Source organism: Microcaecilia unicolor, chromosome 1 (genome assembly GCF_901765095.1).
Source record: "Microcaecilia unicolor chromosome 1, aMicUni1.1, whole genome shotgun sequence".
NCBI classification, from domain to species: Eukaryota; Metazoa; Chordata; class Amphibia; order Gymnophiona; family Siphonopidae; genus Microcaecilia; species Microcaecilia unicolor.
In genome coordinates this window covers 529737721-529757685 of record NC_044031.1, presented here as the reverse complement: position 1 = coordinate 529757685, position 19965 = coordinate 529737721, and the positions used below count along the sequence as shown (strand labels likewise).

Genomic DNA, 19965 nt, shown 5'->3' with positions numbered 1-19965 from the left:
TGCGGTCGCACCATGGAGCGATACAAAGGCATTATAACATCCTCATTTTTGTTTTCCATTCCTTTCCTAGTAATACCTAACATTCTATTTGCTTTCTTAGCCGCAGCAGCACACTGAGCAGAAGGTTTCAACATATCATCAACGATGACACTTAGATCCCTTTCTTTGTCTGTGACTCCTAACGTGGAACCTTGCATGATGTAGCTATAATTCGGGTTCCTCTTTCCCACATGTATCACTTTGCACTTGCTCACATTAAACGTCATTTGCCATTTTGATGCCCAGTCTCCCAGTTCGTAAGGTCCTCTTGTAAGTTTTCACAATCCTCCCGCAATTTAACGACTTTGAATAACTTTGTGTCATCAGCAAACTTAATTACCTCACTAGTTACTCCCATCTCTAGGTAATTTATAAATACGTTAAAAAGCAGTGGTCCCAGCACAGACCCCTGGGGAACCCCACTAACTACCCTTCTCCATTGAGAATACTGACCATTTAACCCTACTCTCTGTTTTCTATCTTTTAACTAGTTTTTAATCACTACCTCCTATCCCATGGCTATCCAATTTCCTCTGGAGTCTTTCACGAGGTACTTTGTCAAACGCCTTCTTAAAATCCAGATACACAATCCTGCTTATAATCGAAAGAGAAAAACGCCTATATTGTGACCCAAATCGGGAGATAGACGTTTATCTCACAAAAACGAATAAAGCGGTATAATCGAAAGCCGAATTTGGACGTTTTCAACTGCACTCCGTCGTGGATGCGGACAAAGTTGATGGGGGCGTGTCGAAGGTGTGGTGAAGGCGGAACTGGGGCGTGGTTATCGGCCGATCAGAGATGGGCGCCTTTTGCCGATAATGGAAAAAAAAATATGCGTTTTTAGCGAGAATTTAGGGCACTTTTCCTGGACCCTGTTTTTCCACGAATAAGGCCCCAAAAAGTGCCCTAAATGACCAGATGACCACTGGAGGGAATCGGGGATGACCTCCCCTGACTCCCCCAGTGGTCACAAACCCCCTCCCACCACAAAATATGCCGTTTCACAACTTTTTATTTTCACTCTCAAATGTCATACCCACCTCCCTGGCAGCAGTATGCAGGTCACTGGAGCAGTTATTAGGGGGTGCAGTGGACTTCAGGCAGATGGACCCAGGCCCATCCCCCCCACCTGTTACACTTGTGCTGGTAAATGGGAGCCCTTCAAACCGCCCCCCAAACCCACTGTACCCACATGTAGGTGCCCCCCTTCACCCCTTAGGGCTATAGTAATGGTGTAGACTTGTGGGCAGTGGGTTTTGAGGGGGATTTGGGGGGCTCAACACCTGGGAGCTCTTTTACCTTTTGTTTTTTTTTTGTAAAAGTGCCCCCTAGGGTGCCCGGTTGGTGTCCTGGCATGTGAGGGGGACCAGTGCAGTACAAATCCCTGACCCTCCCACGAATAAATGTCTTGGAGTTATTTGTTTTTGAGCTGGGAGCTTTCGGTTTCCATTATCGCTGAAAAACAAAAACGCCCAGCTCAAAAAAAGATAAACGTCCATGTTTTTCGAAAATACGGTTCGGTCCGCCCCTTCACGGACCCGTTCTCGGAGATAAACGCCCATGGAGATAGGCGTTTCCGTTCGATTATGCCCCTCCACATCAACCGGCTCACCTTTATCCACATTTGTTCACCCCTTCAAAGAAATGTAATAGATTGGTGAGGCAAGATTTCCCTTCACTAAATCCATGTTGAGTTTGTCTCTTTAATCTATGCTTTTGAATATGCTCTGTAATTTGTTCTTATTTTTTTATTTTATTGCATTTGTATCCCACATTCCCCCCACCTATTTGCAGGCTCAATGTGGTTTACATAGATTTGTTAACATTGTCATATCAGGATATCAGATACAGTTAGTAATGTGTAGCGATTAAGGAAGGGAAGAGGGAAGAAAGAGGAGAGTTGTTAGGGTAGTTATAGAAGGTGGGCGTTCATAATTGAGTGGGTTGGTGAGGTGGTTTAGTGAGGTTATAGGTTCTCATTGTAATCATTGCCACAGCTCTGGAAATCTCTCTCCCTGAACCAGTAAATAAGCTTCTGGACCTTATGTTAGCTCTGCCTTCTCAAATCATAGTTTCACACTAGAAAAACAGTACTAATTTGAACATGTATAAGTGGTGGCATCATATGTGCAATGTGAAAATACAAAGAGGCTGTGGCTTTCAAGAATCGCCAAATTTCCTACTTTTAAAAAAATATGGACACCTTTTGATCTATTCTGCCAACTTATCTGATTTTTGCTACTTTTAAAACTTTAATAATTCAATACTCTTTGTAATGTAATAATTGATACGTTTTTCTTACTCCAGCAATGTTACCATCTAATTGCTCCTCTCTTTTTTTCAAATCAGCATATGCAGTAGTTTGTTTTTTTCACGTTACAACTTAAAATACCTGTTCATTTATATATGACAATTCCTTTCTCTCCTGTCATGGTTATCTAACAACAAACTTAATAAACAATGATTTAAAAAAATATTAGAATCACTATACCAAGGAAATCAATAAAAACAACTGTACCAACTAAATAATCCAAACAAACTCAAGTACAATTATTGCTAAAAAAATACTGAAAAATACATTTATACCAACAGAAACCATTCATATCATTCTTACACTCATCTACATGAACAGAAATGAAAAGTGCTCAGTTCATATGTACAGTCATCATTAAAATGAGACTGACTCAAGGAGAACCATCATTGCACCAGTGGTGTAGCTACAGGTGGGCCTGGGTGGGCCAGGGCCCATCCACTTAGGGCTCAGGCCCACCCAACAGCAGCACATATTTAGTACTAGCTAGTGGGGATCCCAAGCTCCGCCAGCTGAAGACCTCCCCCTGACGGTGCTGAAAACACTGCTCTCTATTTCAGTAGTCTAAGCTTCCTAAGCTGCTGATACTGGCCTCATTGCATTGGAGGGGGGGGGGGGGGGGGGGGAGAACACTTGGTTCCCACCCACTTCTTGACTAGGCCCACCCAAAATCTGCTGTCTGGCTATGCCCCTGCATTGCACTGTTCACATTCTCCATCATACAAGTACTATCATATAATCACAAAATGTAACAATAATGACTTTACTGCAATATTATCTCACGACACATTCCATGCAATTTCAAAATCTCCAAAGTAACAAAATAAGTTTCATAATATATAAATTGAAACAATGTATCATGAGCATTTACTTATCTATTGCTCAAAGTTCCTGATGGAAATACTTGACAGTGAGCCACATTCACAACGATAATCCCAGGTTCCTCTCGGTCAGATTCACCATCCAAAAACTAGTGAATAATAAAATAATCCACAGCCCATTTCTTCTTGCATTTCCCTAACTCAGGTCCGAGTTTCACATAAGCTTCATCAGGAGGAAACATAGAAGTCTACAATAAACAGTGAAATGAAACACTGATCACACACTCACTACAAACAGACATATGCAACACAAACCACCCCCTATTAAATAATTTCCCATTGCATACTACTAAATACTGAACAATCATAATAGACTAACAGGCTGCATACCTTTGGGTTTTCCAATAGTCCACAAGCACTTAGTGGCTGCAAACCGCCAAAAAAACACCAGCAATATATATCCTTTTACACCGTATGACCTCATCACGTTCAGCACTCTTTAAATTGTCACAACTAATTGCAACCTGCTTATCATAATTCAAAGACACTATTGGCTCCATTCTATCTCCTTGTTGAGACCCCTATCTAAATATAAACTGTTGTTCTTTATGATGTAATATCTGACAAACGTCGCCACCATACTCCAACCAACCTGTATAATAAGCACTACAAACCGTAAGTCTGTAAGTTCATGATTATGTTCATTCCAATGGCTTTTTAGCAACAAATGGACTTGAGTTTGTTTGAGTTAAAGTTTAATGCCAAGAAGAACAGAGTGATGCACTTGAGTGCAGAAATCAAAAGGAGATATATCAGATAGGAGGAGAGAGACTGATAAACTCAGCTTGGGGTGATGGTGTCTGAGGATCTTAAGGTGATGAAACAATGCGACAAGATGATGGGCACTGCCAGAAGGATGCTAGGTGTCAGGAAGTAATTTTTCATGGAGAGGGTGGTAGATACTTGGAATGCCCTCATGCGGGAGGCGGTGGAGATGAAAATGGTAATGGAATTCAAAAATATGTGGGATAAAAACAAAGGAATCCTGTTTAGAAGGAATGGATCAATAGAATCTTAGCAGTGATTAGATGGCAACAACAGTAATTGGTAAGCAAAGCCAGTGCAGGGCAGATTTCTATGGTTTATGCCCTGATCGTGGCTGGATAGATTTGGATGAGCTGGAGTGAGACTTGAATAACAACTTCAGAAGTTTTAGAATAAGGACAGTGCCGGGCAGACTTGTACAGTCTATGCTCTGGAAATGGCAAGGACAAATCAAGATAAGTTATGATGTGATACTTCATATATATACCTATGTCTGAGTTTATCTTGTTGGGCAGACTGGATGGACCGTACAGGTCTTTATCTGCCAACAAATACTATGTTACTATGTTTTGACCCATGCCAAGAGGTAGATCCCTCCTGTTCAGCCTGATGCAGTGATCTGAATGCAGAATTAGCCTGTCATACTCCCAGGAGTTGAAATTAATAGGCATTTGCTAAAGGAGCAAAGATTCAAGCACCAAAGGTCAAGTAACCGACCCAAAACCCCAGTTGCTGTCTTGTGTACTGGGAAGGCCCTAGATCCTTTTCATGGGCAGTGACTCTTAATGAGGAACCTTGATCATGTAGCTATACTTTGGGTTCCTCTTTCCTCTAAGAATCACTTTGCAGTTGCTCACATTAAATGTCATCTGCCATTCGGATGCCCAGTCTTGTAAGGTCCTCTTGCAATTTTTCACAATCGTCTTGTGATTTAACAACTTTACTGAACACTGCCTTGAGTGAATTCATTAAAAAAGGCGGTAAATAAATCCTAATAATAAACTAATAATAATAAATAATAAACTTTGAATAACTTTATATCATCAAGAAATTTGATAACCTCACTCATTATTCCTGTTACCAAATCATTTATAAATATGTTAAAAAGCAGCAGTACCAACACAGATCCATAGGGAACCCCACTATTAACCCTTCTCCGTTGAGAATACTGACCATTTAACCCTACTCTCTGTTTTCCATTTTTAAAATAATGAAGACCTCCTATACTCTCCTACGAGGGGGACGGAATTTGGTTGCATGGGTGGGAGTTACATACGTTATGAGCCGATACATTGCTTTCTTTTATTGTTCTGGTTTTTTCCCTTTTTTTGTATGAGTATGTTAAAATTAATTAAAATTGTTTCAAACCAAAAAGCAGTGCCATATAAGGCTTTACAGGTTAAAGTGCCAGTAGATACTTGTGCAAGAGTTGATTTCACAACATACTTGTACATTTACTAAAACAGACATATGCAAATGTTGGATTTCACAAGCATACAGGTTCAAGAGAAGTCAATTAAAAGAATCACATGAAATAACTTTTTTCCTAATTTTTAGGTGGAGTTAGACAATTGACCCTCAAATTCTAGTAGAGATTACAGGTCCAAATAAGCAGTTAGCTGGCATGTGTGTATCTGAGCAGATGCAAATGCTCCCACAGGGCATTAGCTACAGCCCTAGACTGCAACATTCACCCCGGAACCCAAATTCTCTGCTAATAAAATTCTGCTGAGGCAATATAATGTAAAGAGAAATTAAACTACAACAATGACAGAGCATTTATATTTTATGATTTTTGCCTGTTCAGAAAAAAATGTCAGAACAACTTTGATGTTAAATGCCAGCTCCGGCAACTAGGATAACAATATTCTTTGAAAGGTTATCCATTCTAATAGAACCTCCATTTTTGAGTTTACAGTGGAAGCAGCCATTTCCTGAGTAACCTGCCTGCACCCCTTTCATGTGGTGATGCAGTCTGATTGCTGATAAGATACAGAGTTAACTGCAAATATGAAAAGCTATCTTTCCCCCTTTCTCTTTTATTATACAGATTAAAGCTTTTTAGATTGGAAATTAGACAGCTGGTAGGGGATATGGTAGAGATTTACAAAATCATGAGCGTGGAATAGAATTGTTATTTATGCCTTCAAACTTTACCAGTGTTTGTTGAAGTGGTGTTCTGCTACTGGTCCACTATTCACTTTGCTGTGTCTGTGGTCAACAGACCAGGACATCAGAGGAGACAGCAGCCAATATGGCTCACAGAACAGCTGACATCATGTGAGGGTTCAGAAGTCTTTATGGGCTGGCAGAGAGAAGAACTGGTATTGTGAGAGGATGGGGATGCAGTTGTGAGGCAGCCTTCTTAAGCCATTATTTTTGATAGTTATAGTAAGAGAGAAAGAGAGTGTGTATATGTACATATATAGCTACAATTTCTTACTGATCTACCTATATCTACTTCTAAAGTCTGTGTATATCTACTTATTTATATACTACCAAATCAAGGGTTACACACTCCTCCTCTTAGTCAAATTGTGCTACACAACCAAATATATATGACTATTTCTAAATTTTACTATCATTTCCACATAACAATTATACATACATTCCATATATCACATCAAATTTATTCCTGCTTAAAAAATACATACAGATCAACCATACACATAACTCTAACTGAACATCAGGTTACGTTTCAGTTAGAAATGGTGGGATAGAGTTATGTGTATGGTTGATCTGTATGTATTTTTTAAGCAGGAATAAATTTGATGTGATATATGGAATGTATGTATAATTGTTATGTGGAAATGATAGTAAAATTTAGAAATAGTCATATATATTTGGTTGGTTACTTATTTATATAGATACATGGATAAGTAGATATATGTACCAGCTCTATCTCAGTAACTATTGTGGGGGCAGGACTAGGTCTGGGAGAGAAGTATGCATGGATATTTATATGTGTGAAAGACTATTACTGGCTCATTTTCAAAGCACTTAGCCTCCCAAAGTTTCATAGGTTTCTATGGAACTTTGGAAGGCTAAGTGCTTTGAAAATATGCCTTAACGCTATAAACTAGTCTTTCCTTTGCATGTGCCACATTCTTTCTCCACGGCATCTAGTTAAGTAGTAAGATGAGTAGTTTTAGAGCAAACTGTTCTTTGAAGTTCAACAACTTTCTGAGATAAGTTGTTTACTCCTGGAACCATAAGATCAGCTATAGCCTTCCAATGTGACCACTTAGGATCGACACATTAAGCCTGATGATACAGCCAGTTTTCCCCAAAATTGAGCTTGTGGTCTCATGAATCCAAACTATCTGGAACTGAAAGCATCACTGGTAGTAGCATTATTATTCTCTTCATCTACCAAATAATTAGGTTGATAACCATTTGAAGGTCACCAAAAGAGAGCATAACTTGGGGTCAATTTAAGCGGGCAGGAGAGGCTCCTGCTTACTTAAATCATACTCAGTGGGCTGTCCACTAGTATTCCGCAGCACCTAACTGGGAAGTGCTGCTGAATATCAGTTAAAACCACAGAAAAAAAAATCCAAGCAGTGGAGGGGCTTTCCGGGGTGGAGTCAGAGGAGTTGGGAGGAATGTAGGTACCAGTGATATTCTATACTGGTGCCCACATAGCTAAATGACCAGATAGGACAGCCGTTTGTGTGGTCTTATCTTTGGCCTCATAACTGTGTACATAGGCGTCGACTCCGTGGGTGCTGTGGGTGCTCGAGCACCCCAATAATTCACCCACCGGAAGTTTGTTCCCTCCCTCCCAGTTCCAGGGTCGTCGTCTCTCCCTTCCTCCCTCCTTCCCTTCAAGTTCCAGGCCCCTTCCCTCGAATTTTAAAAGTCATCTATTTTACCTCGTCGGGGTTAGGGCAGCAGCAGCAGGAAAAAGCATGCAGGCTCGGCTCCATGCTTAGTTGTTTTCCCTTCTCTCTCAGCTCTGGTCCCGCCCTCATTTCCTGTTTCCTCCCTTTTTTTTTCTGTAAGGCACATGTACTGTAAAAAATGTTTTTTAAAAAAAGCACCGTTTGTAAGGAAACATGTGTGTAAGATTTAAAGTGCACATGCCCCTCCCTTGGCCAGCCCTCCTTTCAAGTTGTACGCTATGAAATTTAGGCAATCCTCTAATATAGCAATTAATTTTCTCTTTGAAGATGCAAATCTGAGATTCAATATATGCTTCTCATACACATATGAATGATATAGCTCAACAATCTTCTTCAGACCTCAGCAGTGCCGCTTAGGGCTCAAACATCTCATAGCCCTAAATTTTACATCCTCACCTTCTCATCAGTCTGATAAACATTGCAACTTTTTTTTGCATTTTTTTACTTATTAAACATTTTTACTTTTTTTTTTTTTAAAAGCTTTAACTTGTTTCTCAAATATCCATTTAGCTAGGGGAAAGATATGTCCAACATGTTTCGACTACAGGCTTTATCAAGGCACACCCCCTGAAACAAAGTGTACAGCTAGTCACCATTTACTAACCCTACATATCAGTGATAAAACTCATTCAATATAAGTGATTTAATATAAGTGAACCCTTACCAGCAACGCCGAACCTATCACCATACCTCAGCTGCTTCCTGGAACAGGAGAGCGTCAGTGTGCTGCATTAACTCTTACATACTTCCTGTAGACAACCTCACCCAATCACAGACATCTAGACTAAAGCAGTGATGCTCACTCCAGTTCCTCATTCAAACCGCATGGAGTCACTGCATTTAACTCCTAAAACCATGTTGTTCTTTAAAATTTAACCACTGTTAAAAATTTTCACCCTCCCCCCCCCCCCCACAGTAACCACATGATCAGTAACACTTCAACATAAATCCATAATACAGTGCCCATAACCGATCCAATGTTGCTTCAAAGGTGCCTGAAATTGTTTAAGAACAATGTGAGACTTATGCTCATTATGCCTCACTTTCACTGGACGACCTGTGCAGTTAAATGCAGTGCAGTTTGAATGCTGGATTGAGCATCACTGGTTTAGTCTAGATGTCTGTGATTGGGTGAGGTTGTCTACAGGAAGTATATAAGAGTTGACGCAGCATGCCGACGATCTCCTGTTCCAGGAAGTGGCTGGGGTATGGTGGTATGTTTGGTGTTGCTGGTAAGGGTTCACTTATACTAAATCACTTATATTGAATAAATTTTTTTATGTAGGGCTAGTAAATGGTGACTAGCTGTACATTTTGTTTCAGGGGGTGTACCTTGATAAAGCCTGTAGGCGAAACATGTTGGACATATCTTCCTCCTAGCTAAATGGATATTTGAGAAAGATAAGTTAACGCTTTTTTTAAAAAGTTAAAATGTTTAATAAGTAAAAAAAAAAGTTGCAATGTTTATCAGAGCAATGAGGAAGTGGGGGTGTAAAGCTTAGGGCTATGAGATGATTGAGCCTTAAGTGGCACTGCTGAGGTCTGAAGATTGTTGAGTTATATCACTCATATGTGTATGAAATTTAGGCATGCATGTTATAGAAATACTTCTGGATTTATTAATAGAATCTATTAAATAAATCAGAGGTCCCGCCAGGATTTCTCTGAGTTCCTTTGATATTCTGGGATGTATCCTATTCAGCTTCATAGCTTTGTCTACTTTCAGTTTTTCAAGTTACTACTACTACTACTATTTAGCATTTCTATAGCGCTACAAGGCGTACGCAGCGCTGCACAAACATAGAAGAAAGACAGTCCCTGCTCAAAGAGCTTACAATCTAATAGACAAAAAAAAAAATAAAGTAAGCAAATCAAATCAATTAATGTGAACGGGAAGGAAGAGAGGAGGGTAGGTGGAGGCGAGTGGTTACAAGTGGTTACGAGTCAAAAGCAATGTTAAAGAGGTGGGCTTTCAGTCTAGATTTAAAGGTGGCCAAGGATGGGGCAAGACGTAGGGGCTCAGGAAGTTTATTCCAGGCGTAGGGTGCAGTGAGACAGAAGGCGCGAAGTCTGGAGTTGGCAGTAGTGGAGAAGGGAACAGATAAGAAGGATTTATCCATGGAGTGGAGTGCACGGGAAGGGGTGTACTGAAGGACGAGTGTGGAGAGATACTGGGGAGCAGCAGAGTGAGTACATTTATAGGTTAGTAGAAGAAGTTTGAACAGGATGCGAAAACGGATAGGGAGCTAGTGAAGGGTCTTGAGGAGAGGGGTAGTATGAGTAAAGCGACCCTGGCGGAAGACGAGACGGGCAGCAGAGTTTTGAACCGACTGGAGAGGGGAGAGGTGACTAAGTGGGAGGCCAGCAAGAAGCAGATTGCAGTAGTCTAAACGAGAGGTGACAAGGGGGTGGATGAGGGTTTTGGTAGAGTGCTTGGAAAGAAAGGGGCGGATTTTACGGATGTTGTAAAGAAAGGAACGACAGGTCTTGGCAATCTGCTGGATATGAGCAGAGAAGGAGAGAGAAGAGTCAAAGATGACCCCAAGGTTTCGAGCTGAGGAGACAGGGAGAATGAGAGAGCCATCAACAGAAATAGAAAACGGGGGGGAGCGGGAGGTGGGTTTGGGGGGGGGGGGGAAATGAGAAGCTCGGTTTTGGTCATATTTAATTTCAGGTGGCGTTGAGACATCCAGACAGCAATGTCAGACAAGCACGCTGAAACTTTGGTTTGGATGCAAGGTGAGATATCAGGGGTAGAAAGGTAGATTTGGGAGTCATCAGCATAGAGATGGTAGGAAAAGCCATGGGATGAGATTAATGAACCAAGGGAAGAAGTGTAGATAGAAAAGAGGAGGGGACCAAGAACAGAACCCTGAGGTACGCCAACAGGCAGAGGAATAGAAGTAGAAGAGGATCCACCAAAGTGAACACTAAAGGTGCGGAGGGAGAGATAGGAAGAGAACCAGGAAAGGACAGAGCCCTGGAATCCAAGTGAGGACAGGGTATCGAGAAGTATGCTGTGATCGACAGTGTCAAAAGCAGCGGAAAGATCAAGAAGAATGAGGATGGAATATTGACCTCTGGATTTAGCCAGTAATAGGTCATTGGAGACTTTAGTAAGCGCAGTTTCGGTTGAGTGGAGAGGGCGAAAACCAGATTGTAGTGGGTCAAGAATAGCATGTGAGGAGAGAAAATCAAGGCAGCGGCGGTGAACAGCACGCTCAAGTAATTTGGAGAGAAAAGGAAGGAGGGAGATGGGTCGGTAATTAGAGGGACAAGTAGGGTCGATTGAAGGCTTCTTAAGGAGAGGTGTGACCACAGCATGTTTAAAGGCAGCAGGGACAGTGATATTCACTCCATTTTCATATATACCTTTGACAGATGATAGGGGTCCTTCTGTAGTATTTTCCTCCATGAACACAGAACAGAACATTTGGATTTACACGCGCATGCCTGCTTTTTCCTTGTCACTCCCCACATAGCGGGTCTCTACATCTTTCAGTCTTCCATTTCTAGCCTTCCTTCTTTCCCCAATATATCTTATAAAAGTGTGGTCACCTCTCTTTAGATGTTTAGCATTTTTTTAAATTTTGCCTCTGCTTTTGCTATCCATATTTCCCTTTTGGTTTCTTTGAATTCTATTTGGTAATCTTTTCTGTATTCCTCTTATTGGATTCTTCTGTATTAGTCACATACTCCCAGATTCTATATAGCAAGCGGATTCTATAACAACGCACGCAACTTAACAAGCTGAGTGCTGATAACAGCACTTAACAAGCAATAATGAGCACTAATAGGCACAGATTAGCATTTAAGTCGCTAAGCATATTCTGTAATGATGCACACTGAACTTCTATCACATGTAGGCAAAAAAATGAATGGTTATGGTTGGGGAAGTGCGCGTTTTGTGAACATTATGAAATTTACGTGCCTAATTATAGAATAATAGAATTATAGAATAAATCTATGCCCTGGGATTTACACCACATTTTCTTGGTGTAAATGGATGTGCATATATTTAGGCACTGAAATATCAACTAAGCATATTCTAAAATCAGCACCTAAGTCTAGACACCGATTATAGAATACGCTTAGTTGGCATTGATTTCAGCGCCAATTTTTTAGGCGCCATATATAGAATCCCCCCCCCCCCCATAGTTCCACATTCAGTAAATGGCACTCAAATTTAGGTGCCGAGTAAAATCCGTGCTAACTGCTATTCTATAAAGGTTGCTCTGGGCTGAATGCTCTTTAGAGAATAGCGCTTAGAGTGGATTCCTGTGTCCAACTTTGGGCACATGGACTTAACGTCTGTTGAAACTTGGTGTAAATCCTGGGGTGTAAGTTGGGTATGTAACCCCAGAATTCTATAACATCTTGCTTAAATATTTGGAATATCCCTGACCCGCCCATGCCCCTCATAGCCACACCACCTTTTGGGTTCCACACCTTTTGGGTGAGCAGTGTTACAGAATAGTGCATAGGCAAATGCATTTGTAAATCCAAATTAGTCCTAATTAACTCCAATTAATATCAATAATTGGTTATTAGCTCCCAATCAACTAATTAGTTATACATATATCCGGGCTCCGGGCCCAAATTTGGGCACCCAACTTTGGCTGACCTGTATAGAATCCAAGAAGATATTTACAAAATAGTGCTTAGGAATCATCCTGGCATACATGTGTGTAAGTGCACATCTATGTGCATATATGTTATTATTCTAAACAATTATGTACACAATGGACAAGTAAATGTTAGTGCTCAGTTTTATCGACTTTGTCCTTTTAATAATTTACTTCTGTGGTTTTGTAAGAGAGATTGCCTCCTGAATCATCATAATATAATACTTCAGGTACTTGATGTCAGTAGGGTTACTCTTTATCGAGAGTACGCTACATCCTAGGTGACATTTCAAATTTGTTTCATCAGATACGGCTGGTTATACTTTTCACTATACTGTGCAAGTTCAGAAAATAATTCACTTTCATAGCTATTATTCACTTTCATACCTATTACACTTTTCCACTGAGAAATCATAAGTTTTAACAGTCACTAAGAGCTTATTACGGCTGGATGACAAGTGATGTGCATATAGGGGGCAATTTAAAAAGGCACTTCTGTAAGTAAAACAAAAATAGTTGTTTTTACATACAAAAATAGCTATTTTTGTTTCATTTTTTAAATAAAGTGTTCTCTTGATGGGTAAATCTATGTACATTCAGAGTGAATGCACATAGGTTTATCCAGACTGAGTGGAGACATTTCTGAGGACACAGTTGGGGATGGTTTATATAGTTTATAGTTTATTATAATTTGATATACCCCTAAATCTCTTTCAAAAGCAAAGTGGTTAACAGTAATAGAATGCATAAATTAAAATCAGAAAAGAACTCCATCGAAAAATAGGAAAGCACACCCTTTCAATGCACATTCAATTACTTTATTACTTCATAAATAGGAACGAGGGAAATCAACCTAACCTATATCTTATCAGGAAGGGCAACCTTCGAAAGCTAATCAAGAAATGTATTAAGTTATGTTCAATAAAAAAGATATCATCTTATTTTCTTTTCCTTGTTTTATTTTGTTTTATTTCTATTGATTACCTTTAAAACTGTTTAAAATTATAAACCCTAAAGGGAACGATAAATCACTTCAAGATTCAAATTCAAAATCAATCCTGAACACCAATATATGTATATTATTTTATTATTTAGTATGAAACACTCAACAGCTATTTCGGGAAAGAACACAAGTTCTAATACATTGTTGAAGTGAAGGAATAATGAGAAACTTTCAGTATAGGCTGTTTCCTACAGTCAAGCCAAACTGTTGGTAAGAACACGCTGAAGTTCGGCTCACTTAAATGCTCTATACATCATAATGCGTCTCAATAGTTTCCAACACAATTTTTTGGAAGAATGATTTTTTTTAAGCACCACAAAAAAGCTGTATGAGAGTGCACAGGTCAGTCTGCTGAGTAGAGCTCTCAGAAAAGGAGAAAATCACAAGTCAATTAAACTGAAGGCACCAGATGAGTAAAGCAAAAGGTGACAAACTTATCTTAATATTTCTGTTTATATGTCCCGCCACTACTTTCTGAGCACCCTGTTTCACTCCCTCATCAGGGACACCGGAACCAAATTTCTTTGAACAGCATTAGCAGATGTTGAGTGTTTCATACTAAATAATAAAATAATACATGCATATTGTTTCTCAAACTGTGGCATTTATGTGTGTGTGGTGCCACTTGTAAGTAAATATTTCCACTGTGATGCCACTCGTTGAAAAAAAAAAAAAGAAAATGATACCTCAGCTGGTGTAGCTTTGTTCAGTTTAGGTTTTTTAGTTATGTATTTATGTGTTTATTTATTTTGCAAATCTGGCCTGTGAGCCAAAATTCAAATGTACTTTAGCACAAAGCCAACATTCCATTTTTCACAATTTTGTGGACCCGCCTCATTACCTGAAAAGTGGCAGACAATCCAAGGCAGAGTTAGCAAAACAGAGCAGAGGTTCTAGGCTAATATTCAAATTACCTTGAGTGTAACAGATGTTAGCATACCACCTGCTGGCTATTTAGAGTACAATATCATCAGCACCATCACACGTAGAGGTGTACTTTCAATGCACTTCGACTTACAAAGCTCCATAGTAACCTATAGAACTTTGTAAGTCTAAGTGCTTTGAAAATGAGCCCCTATGTAACAAAGTAAATGACAGCAGATAAAGACCTGAGCGGTCCATCTAGTTTGCCCAACAGTCACACTCATTACCAAGTCATGATTATACCAACAATGAATGTGATATAAAATACTTGATCATTGTCTCTCTTTGGCATTTTTGGGACATAGACCGTAGAAATCTGCCTGGCCCTGTCCTTAGGTTCCAATCGAAGCCCACTCCAGCCTATCCAAATCCGTCTTGTCATTTATGGGACACATACAATCTGAGTTAGTAAGAGATTTAAGAATGCCTTCAGTTATGAAACAAGACACTTCAAAGTGGTAAACCAAAAACTGTTCAACTTGAAAAGGCACAGAGGATAAATCATTCACAATTACAATGTCCTCATCTCCAACCTTTCTTGTGTCTTTGCTTCATCTGTATTCTAACAATTGTAGCTATTAAATGCACACGTCCTAACAAACAATTCACAGCTGATCAGGTAAATATATATTAAACATATCATATTTTTCCACTTCTCATACCCATTTCATGAAAAGATGTTGAAACCTATTAACTAAGGGGGGTAAGTTACTAATTTGCAATAAGAGAACAATGCACGATTTTTGCCCCTTAGCACGTATTACATGACAAAATCATGCTTGTTTTACTGTAACACGTTAGTTTACAGTACCACAGGCTACATAATAATGAGATGCAAAGCATGCAACTACACACAAAATACATCATTAGTATGCAAATCGAATAACGCAGCTTGCGTTGAACTTTGCAAGCTGCATGATTCTAGGAAAAATAATACAGCTCAAAGCTGGCATTATTAAGAACTGCCTGGGAGCATCATGTCACTAACATGCGGCCTGATGCTCTCTAGTGCCATCTGAAAAGGAGCAAGCACTGTCAAACAGATGATTGGTCTAGGGGTCCTCCTTCCCCTATCCACCCAATAAATGTCTCCACCTAAGGATAACTTTCAATTCCCACAGCCTCAAAGACACCCTTGGATTCTATATAGCGTGACCGAAATTGCGCACGCAAATCTGGTCATATTCCGGATTTGCACATGCAATTTAATTGCCACTTAACAAGCATTTATTGATATTAACTAGTATTAATTAGAATTTACACGCACAACTTGTTTGGTGTATTCTGTAAAGTGGTACGCGTAAATTCTAATGCACACTGCTAAAAAGGGGGTATGGCCATGGAATGGGCGGGCCGTGGGCATTCGGAAAATCTAAGTGCACAGTTATAGAATACATCTGCTCTGCACCTAACTTAGGTACTGGTATCTACACCAAGTTTTACTTGGCATAAACAGATCTCCCTAGAGTTAGGCACAGGCATGGCTGCTAGGCGTCTTCTATAAAACGGCTACGCATATTCTATAAACTACGCCTAAATCTAGGCACGGTTTACAGAATACACCTATGTGGAAATATTTTCAGTGCCAATTTTTCAGGCACCATATATATAATCTAGTCCATAATGCCCAAGTGAAAAAGCTCCGCCTCCACCCCTTGGAACTCTCCCACCCTGGAGGCCCCCCAGACTATCTTCAGTAAGCATGGTGGATCAAAAGTCATGAAACAAAAAAAGTGAGGAAAAACCAAGTGAGGATACAAAAAAACACTTTATTGTATTAAAAAACGACCCGACACTGCCGTGTTTCTGCCCTAAGGCCTGCCTCAGGGGTCTTGAACAATCTCGGATGATCTAATGTATGAACATACACTGGTGAAATTTTACTTAAACGAAGACTGAATATACGATATTCTAGAAGAGAGGAGGATGTCATTTCCTTTATCTATAACAGGTCTTTTTTTGGCATTGGTATTTCAAAATCAGTTTTTACCTCCTTTTTTTTGTGTGTATTGGACCAAAAGTCATGGAATAGAAGTGGTCCAGTAACTCCTGTCCCTGCCAACACTGAGTTCAAAATAGCATCCATGACCCCTAGCAGTAGTCTTGTGGCACTACTGTTTGGGTCAGGATGCCATATAAAACTGCAAGAACACAGAAGAACAAACCTCCGCAGCTACACACAAGTCAGAAAAAAAGTAGGGATGGCCAAGATGAAGTCCATCAGGGAAATGAAGTTTATTGGTCAGAATTTCACATCAAATATAGGAAATCTAAAAGAAGACCCAACATGGTTGGGTTTTGGTGATATGCCTGCGTTGGGAGTCTAGGAGTTCCAGTTATTTCAAAGTTGGATAAAACTATACAAACACTGTTAATGTTACAGTGCTAACACAAACAGCCTTCTTTCGGCAGCAAGAGAAACACTTCTCAAACCGAGTGAGCCAAGGCATCTAATATTGAAGACCCATGCCAGGTCTTCCTTTGGATTTCCTATATTTGATGTGAAATTCTGACTAACAAACTTAGTTTCCCTGATGGATTAATAGATGGTGTTTTCATGTCTCCTCCATCTTGACCATCTCCATTTTCATTCTGACTTGCCATATAGGACCACCTAGGGGTTGCAACTGCTATTTTGAACCCAATACCAGCTGGGACAGGAGTGACTTCGGATCACTCCTGTCCTGTGACCCTTGGACCAACAATGCTTACTAAAGACAGACCTGGAGGAACTTGCGGGAGGTAGAGGGTCTTTGGGGAGGTCTGGGGAAGGCAAAGGGGGATAGGACTTAATCACTTTGACACATATCTTCAGAGGTGGGGAGTCAAGGGGGTGGAAGGTATCCTTGGGGGAGGGGCAAATCTTTGCTAGGGGCAGAGGGGACCCCTGAACCATACATCTGTTTGACATCACTAGCCCCTTTAAGAGATGTTCCCCGCAAGTCACATTATTCCTTTGTGAAAGGTCTCATATTAATCTGCAGTACTGCTTTACCTCTGGTAGTGACTCCTGCGGTAAACTAAGCTATGATAAAATGCCACATTTTACTACAGCTTAGTAACTTTCCTCCTAAATCATACAGCTGGCAACACTGAGAGCACTGTGTATGCTCAATGAATTTGGGCATTTGCCTCACATGTAAAGCCCAGTGTATTATGAAAATATGTACACAAATTAGCAAAATTCCACAAATCATTTCCATATGCAATTCCAAATTAGCACAAATTTTGCACTAGACAAAAACTTGCATAAAAAGCTTATGCATGCTAAAATATGTAAGCCCAACCCTACAGGACATTTGCCAAATCCTCTAATTGGGCCCTAATTTAGCTAAAATAAAGAAGGCAATTAGAAAATGTTAACTAACACTGCTATATAGATTAAACATAGTAATTGATCAATCCTGCGCAATATTTTTACAGGTCTCATTATCACCACAACACTCACAACTGCGTTAATACCAATCTTTTCATATCTTCTGACTTTTCTTGTATGCAATATATTTTTGCTCCTGCTGCTAGATTACACATTGCTCTGCTTAAAAAAAAAAGCCAATGCAATTCATGCAAAGGTATGTGGGAGTAATGATATGGATTTATTTTTTATTATTCATTTTTTTTTATTGTGCATGGAGTATTTAGTCCATTTGCCAACACAGTAATGAAAAGTCAGCAGTGACATAAAGCAAGCACATGAGCAGAACTAAATAAGTGTGCACTGGAGTGCAGAAGCTCCATGCTGTCTTCTGTGTCTACTGGGAAACATTATTTTCAGTCTTAGAAACACTTTTTTTCACAGATGGATTTAAACATAAAATCAGCAGTGGTAATTACTTTGCTTCTACAAAGCACAAATAAAATGGTGATATAAAGAGAGAAGTGATGCAGTACATAAAAACACACTTGAGCCATCTGATGTACCAAAAATGCAGTTATTGCAGTCTCCTGCTCTAAGAGTAACAGCTTGCACTTATACAAAAAAAAAAAAAAAAGCATTACATTTATGCATAAAGAAAACAACTACAGGGAGAAATTCAGCAAAATATATTCCTCAGAACCAACATTTTAAGAGTGAAAAAATATAATAACTAAATAGGAAAATACAGTTTTGCAGCTTTTTTTTGTTTTGAAATCTTGTTAAACCATATTTATTGAAGAGATATTTTGCTATTACCAAAATGTGCTTGTGCATAATTGTGCCCTGACCCCCCTCCCACACACACACATCTGTAGCAACAATAGACCTATTATGTTTTTCTTTTTAAATGACTACGAATGCTCAGTTAATTAGAATCATATTAAAAATGCTATTCCTGTTGTCCATTGATATGCATCCATTTTTTTTCCAGATTCCTTCTGTATATATAATGCTCTTTGTGGCTAGGGGAAAAGGATCCGATGAGCAGTAACATATTGAGAGGTATTTTTTTTCAAAATTCCATGCAAACCATATGAATGGCAGGGGCATACAATTCTAATACGGCAAGACCTTCTTGAACTAGGAAGTCTGGAATTTCTCATTTAAGAGTACTCCTCGCTTCCATATCTGTATGCCTGACACGTAGCCCACGGTACTGTACACACTTTCTTAGCATGTTAGGACATTTGTAGCTGAAGCTCCTCTATTGTGAAATTTCAGATGCTTCAAGGGTGATTTGCTGTTTAAGTTTTCATATTCCTCCTCCACTGCTGCCTGCCTAAAGCCTGCAGATAGCTACAGCAGCTGTTTCATACAAAGTGGAGATGTGCCGCTCTTTGCAACACAAAGGATATATCGATATCTCATTTGTAACATGCCCCGGATAACAGATGATAAGGACAGCTGAACTTACATTTGATCTCTCGTCCCCTGTTGATTTTACAAAGCAGCTCTACTTACTGGATGTTTCCATAGTAACAACTGTGCTTGTTCTTAAATATATATCAACATCCCTGCCACTTCCTAAAGAAACATTAAGAAATGCTCGAAAATATTACTCTTGCACGCGTGTTACATAATCATTGGGAGCAGTGGACGGGTAAGGACGTAATGCCCAGTTTTCTGTGCAAGAAAGATGTTTGTTTCTCCTCAAATGACAGATAAGAAGAAGTTGCCCCGGCTTGTTACTTACATCTCTGGTTTCTGCGTTTGCTTTTGTACATGGTCATGCTGAAGAAATCCCACTTTCTAAGAAGTAATTACCTTGAACTCAAGGGCAAAAGAGAACAGGGCTGTGCTTCTGCTTTGCGGTGAGACAGTCGCTCACTGGCAGAAGGTAACCAGCAATCTAACAGTGAAAGCCTGGGAAGTACCATTCTCAGAAAATCCAGGGGGATGGGGGGGGGGGGGGGGGGGGAATCAGATACTACTGGCTCGAACAATTTTCTCTATTCCTAACCTCAGTTCAAATGAATTCTCTCTTTAATATTTTCCTCGACTCCAGTATGACAGCAACCTTGCCGGATGAGTTACCAAAGACACAGCAGCGTTGCACTGCTAATGTACTCCTTTTTGAACAATTTAACAAGC

At 39.8% G+C, this 19965-nt stretch overlaps 1 protein-coding gene across 4 annotated transcripts in view; it reads right to left on the bottom strand.

The window, feature by feature from the left end:
- Positions 1–19965, bottom strand: part of RALYL (RALY RNA binding protein like) — an 815331-nt gene that overhangs the window by 234276 nt on the left and 561090 nt on the right. The window contains exon 1 of one of the 4 annotated variants that reach the window (XM_030216039.1): positions 19639–19694. The exons of 1 other annotated variant lie outside the window; for it this stretch is intronic. Coding sequence is in view for 1 of the 3 variants with exons in the window: in XM_030216030.1 (XP_030071890.1) it covers positions 19568–19604 (37 nt within the window). In the remaining 2 variants the exon portion in view is untranslated. Of the gene's footprint in view, positions 1–19288; positions 19339–19567; positions 19695–19965 lie in introns of those variants that run through there. 2 more of the 4 variants (XM_030216030.1, XM_030216048.1) reach the window with 2 other exon arrangements.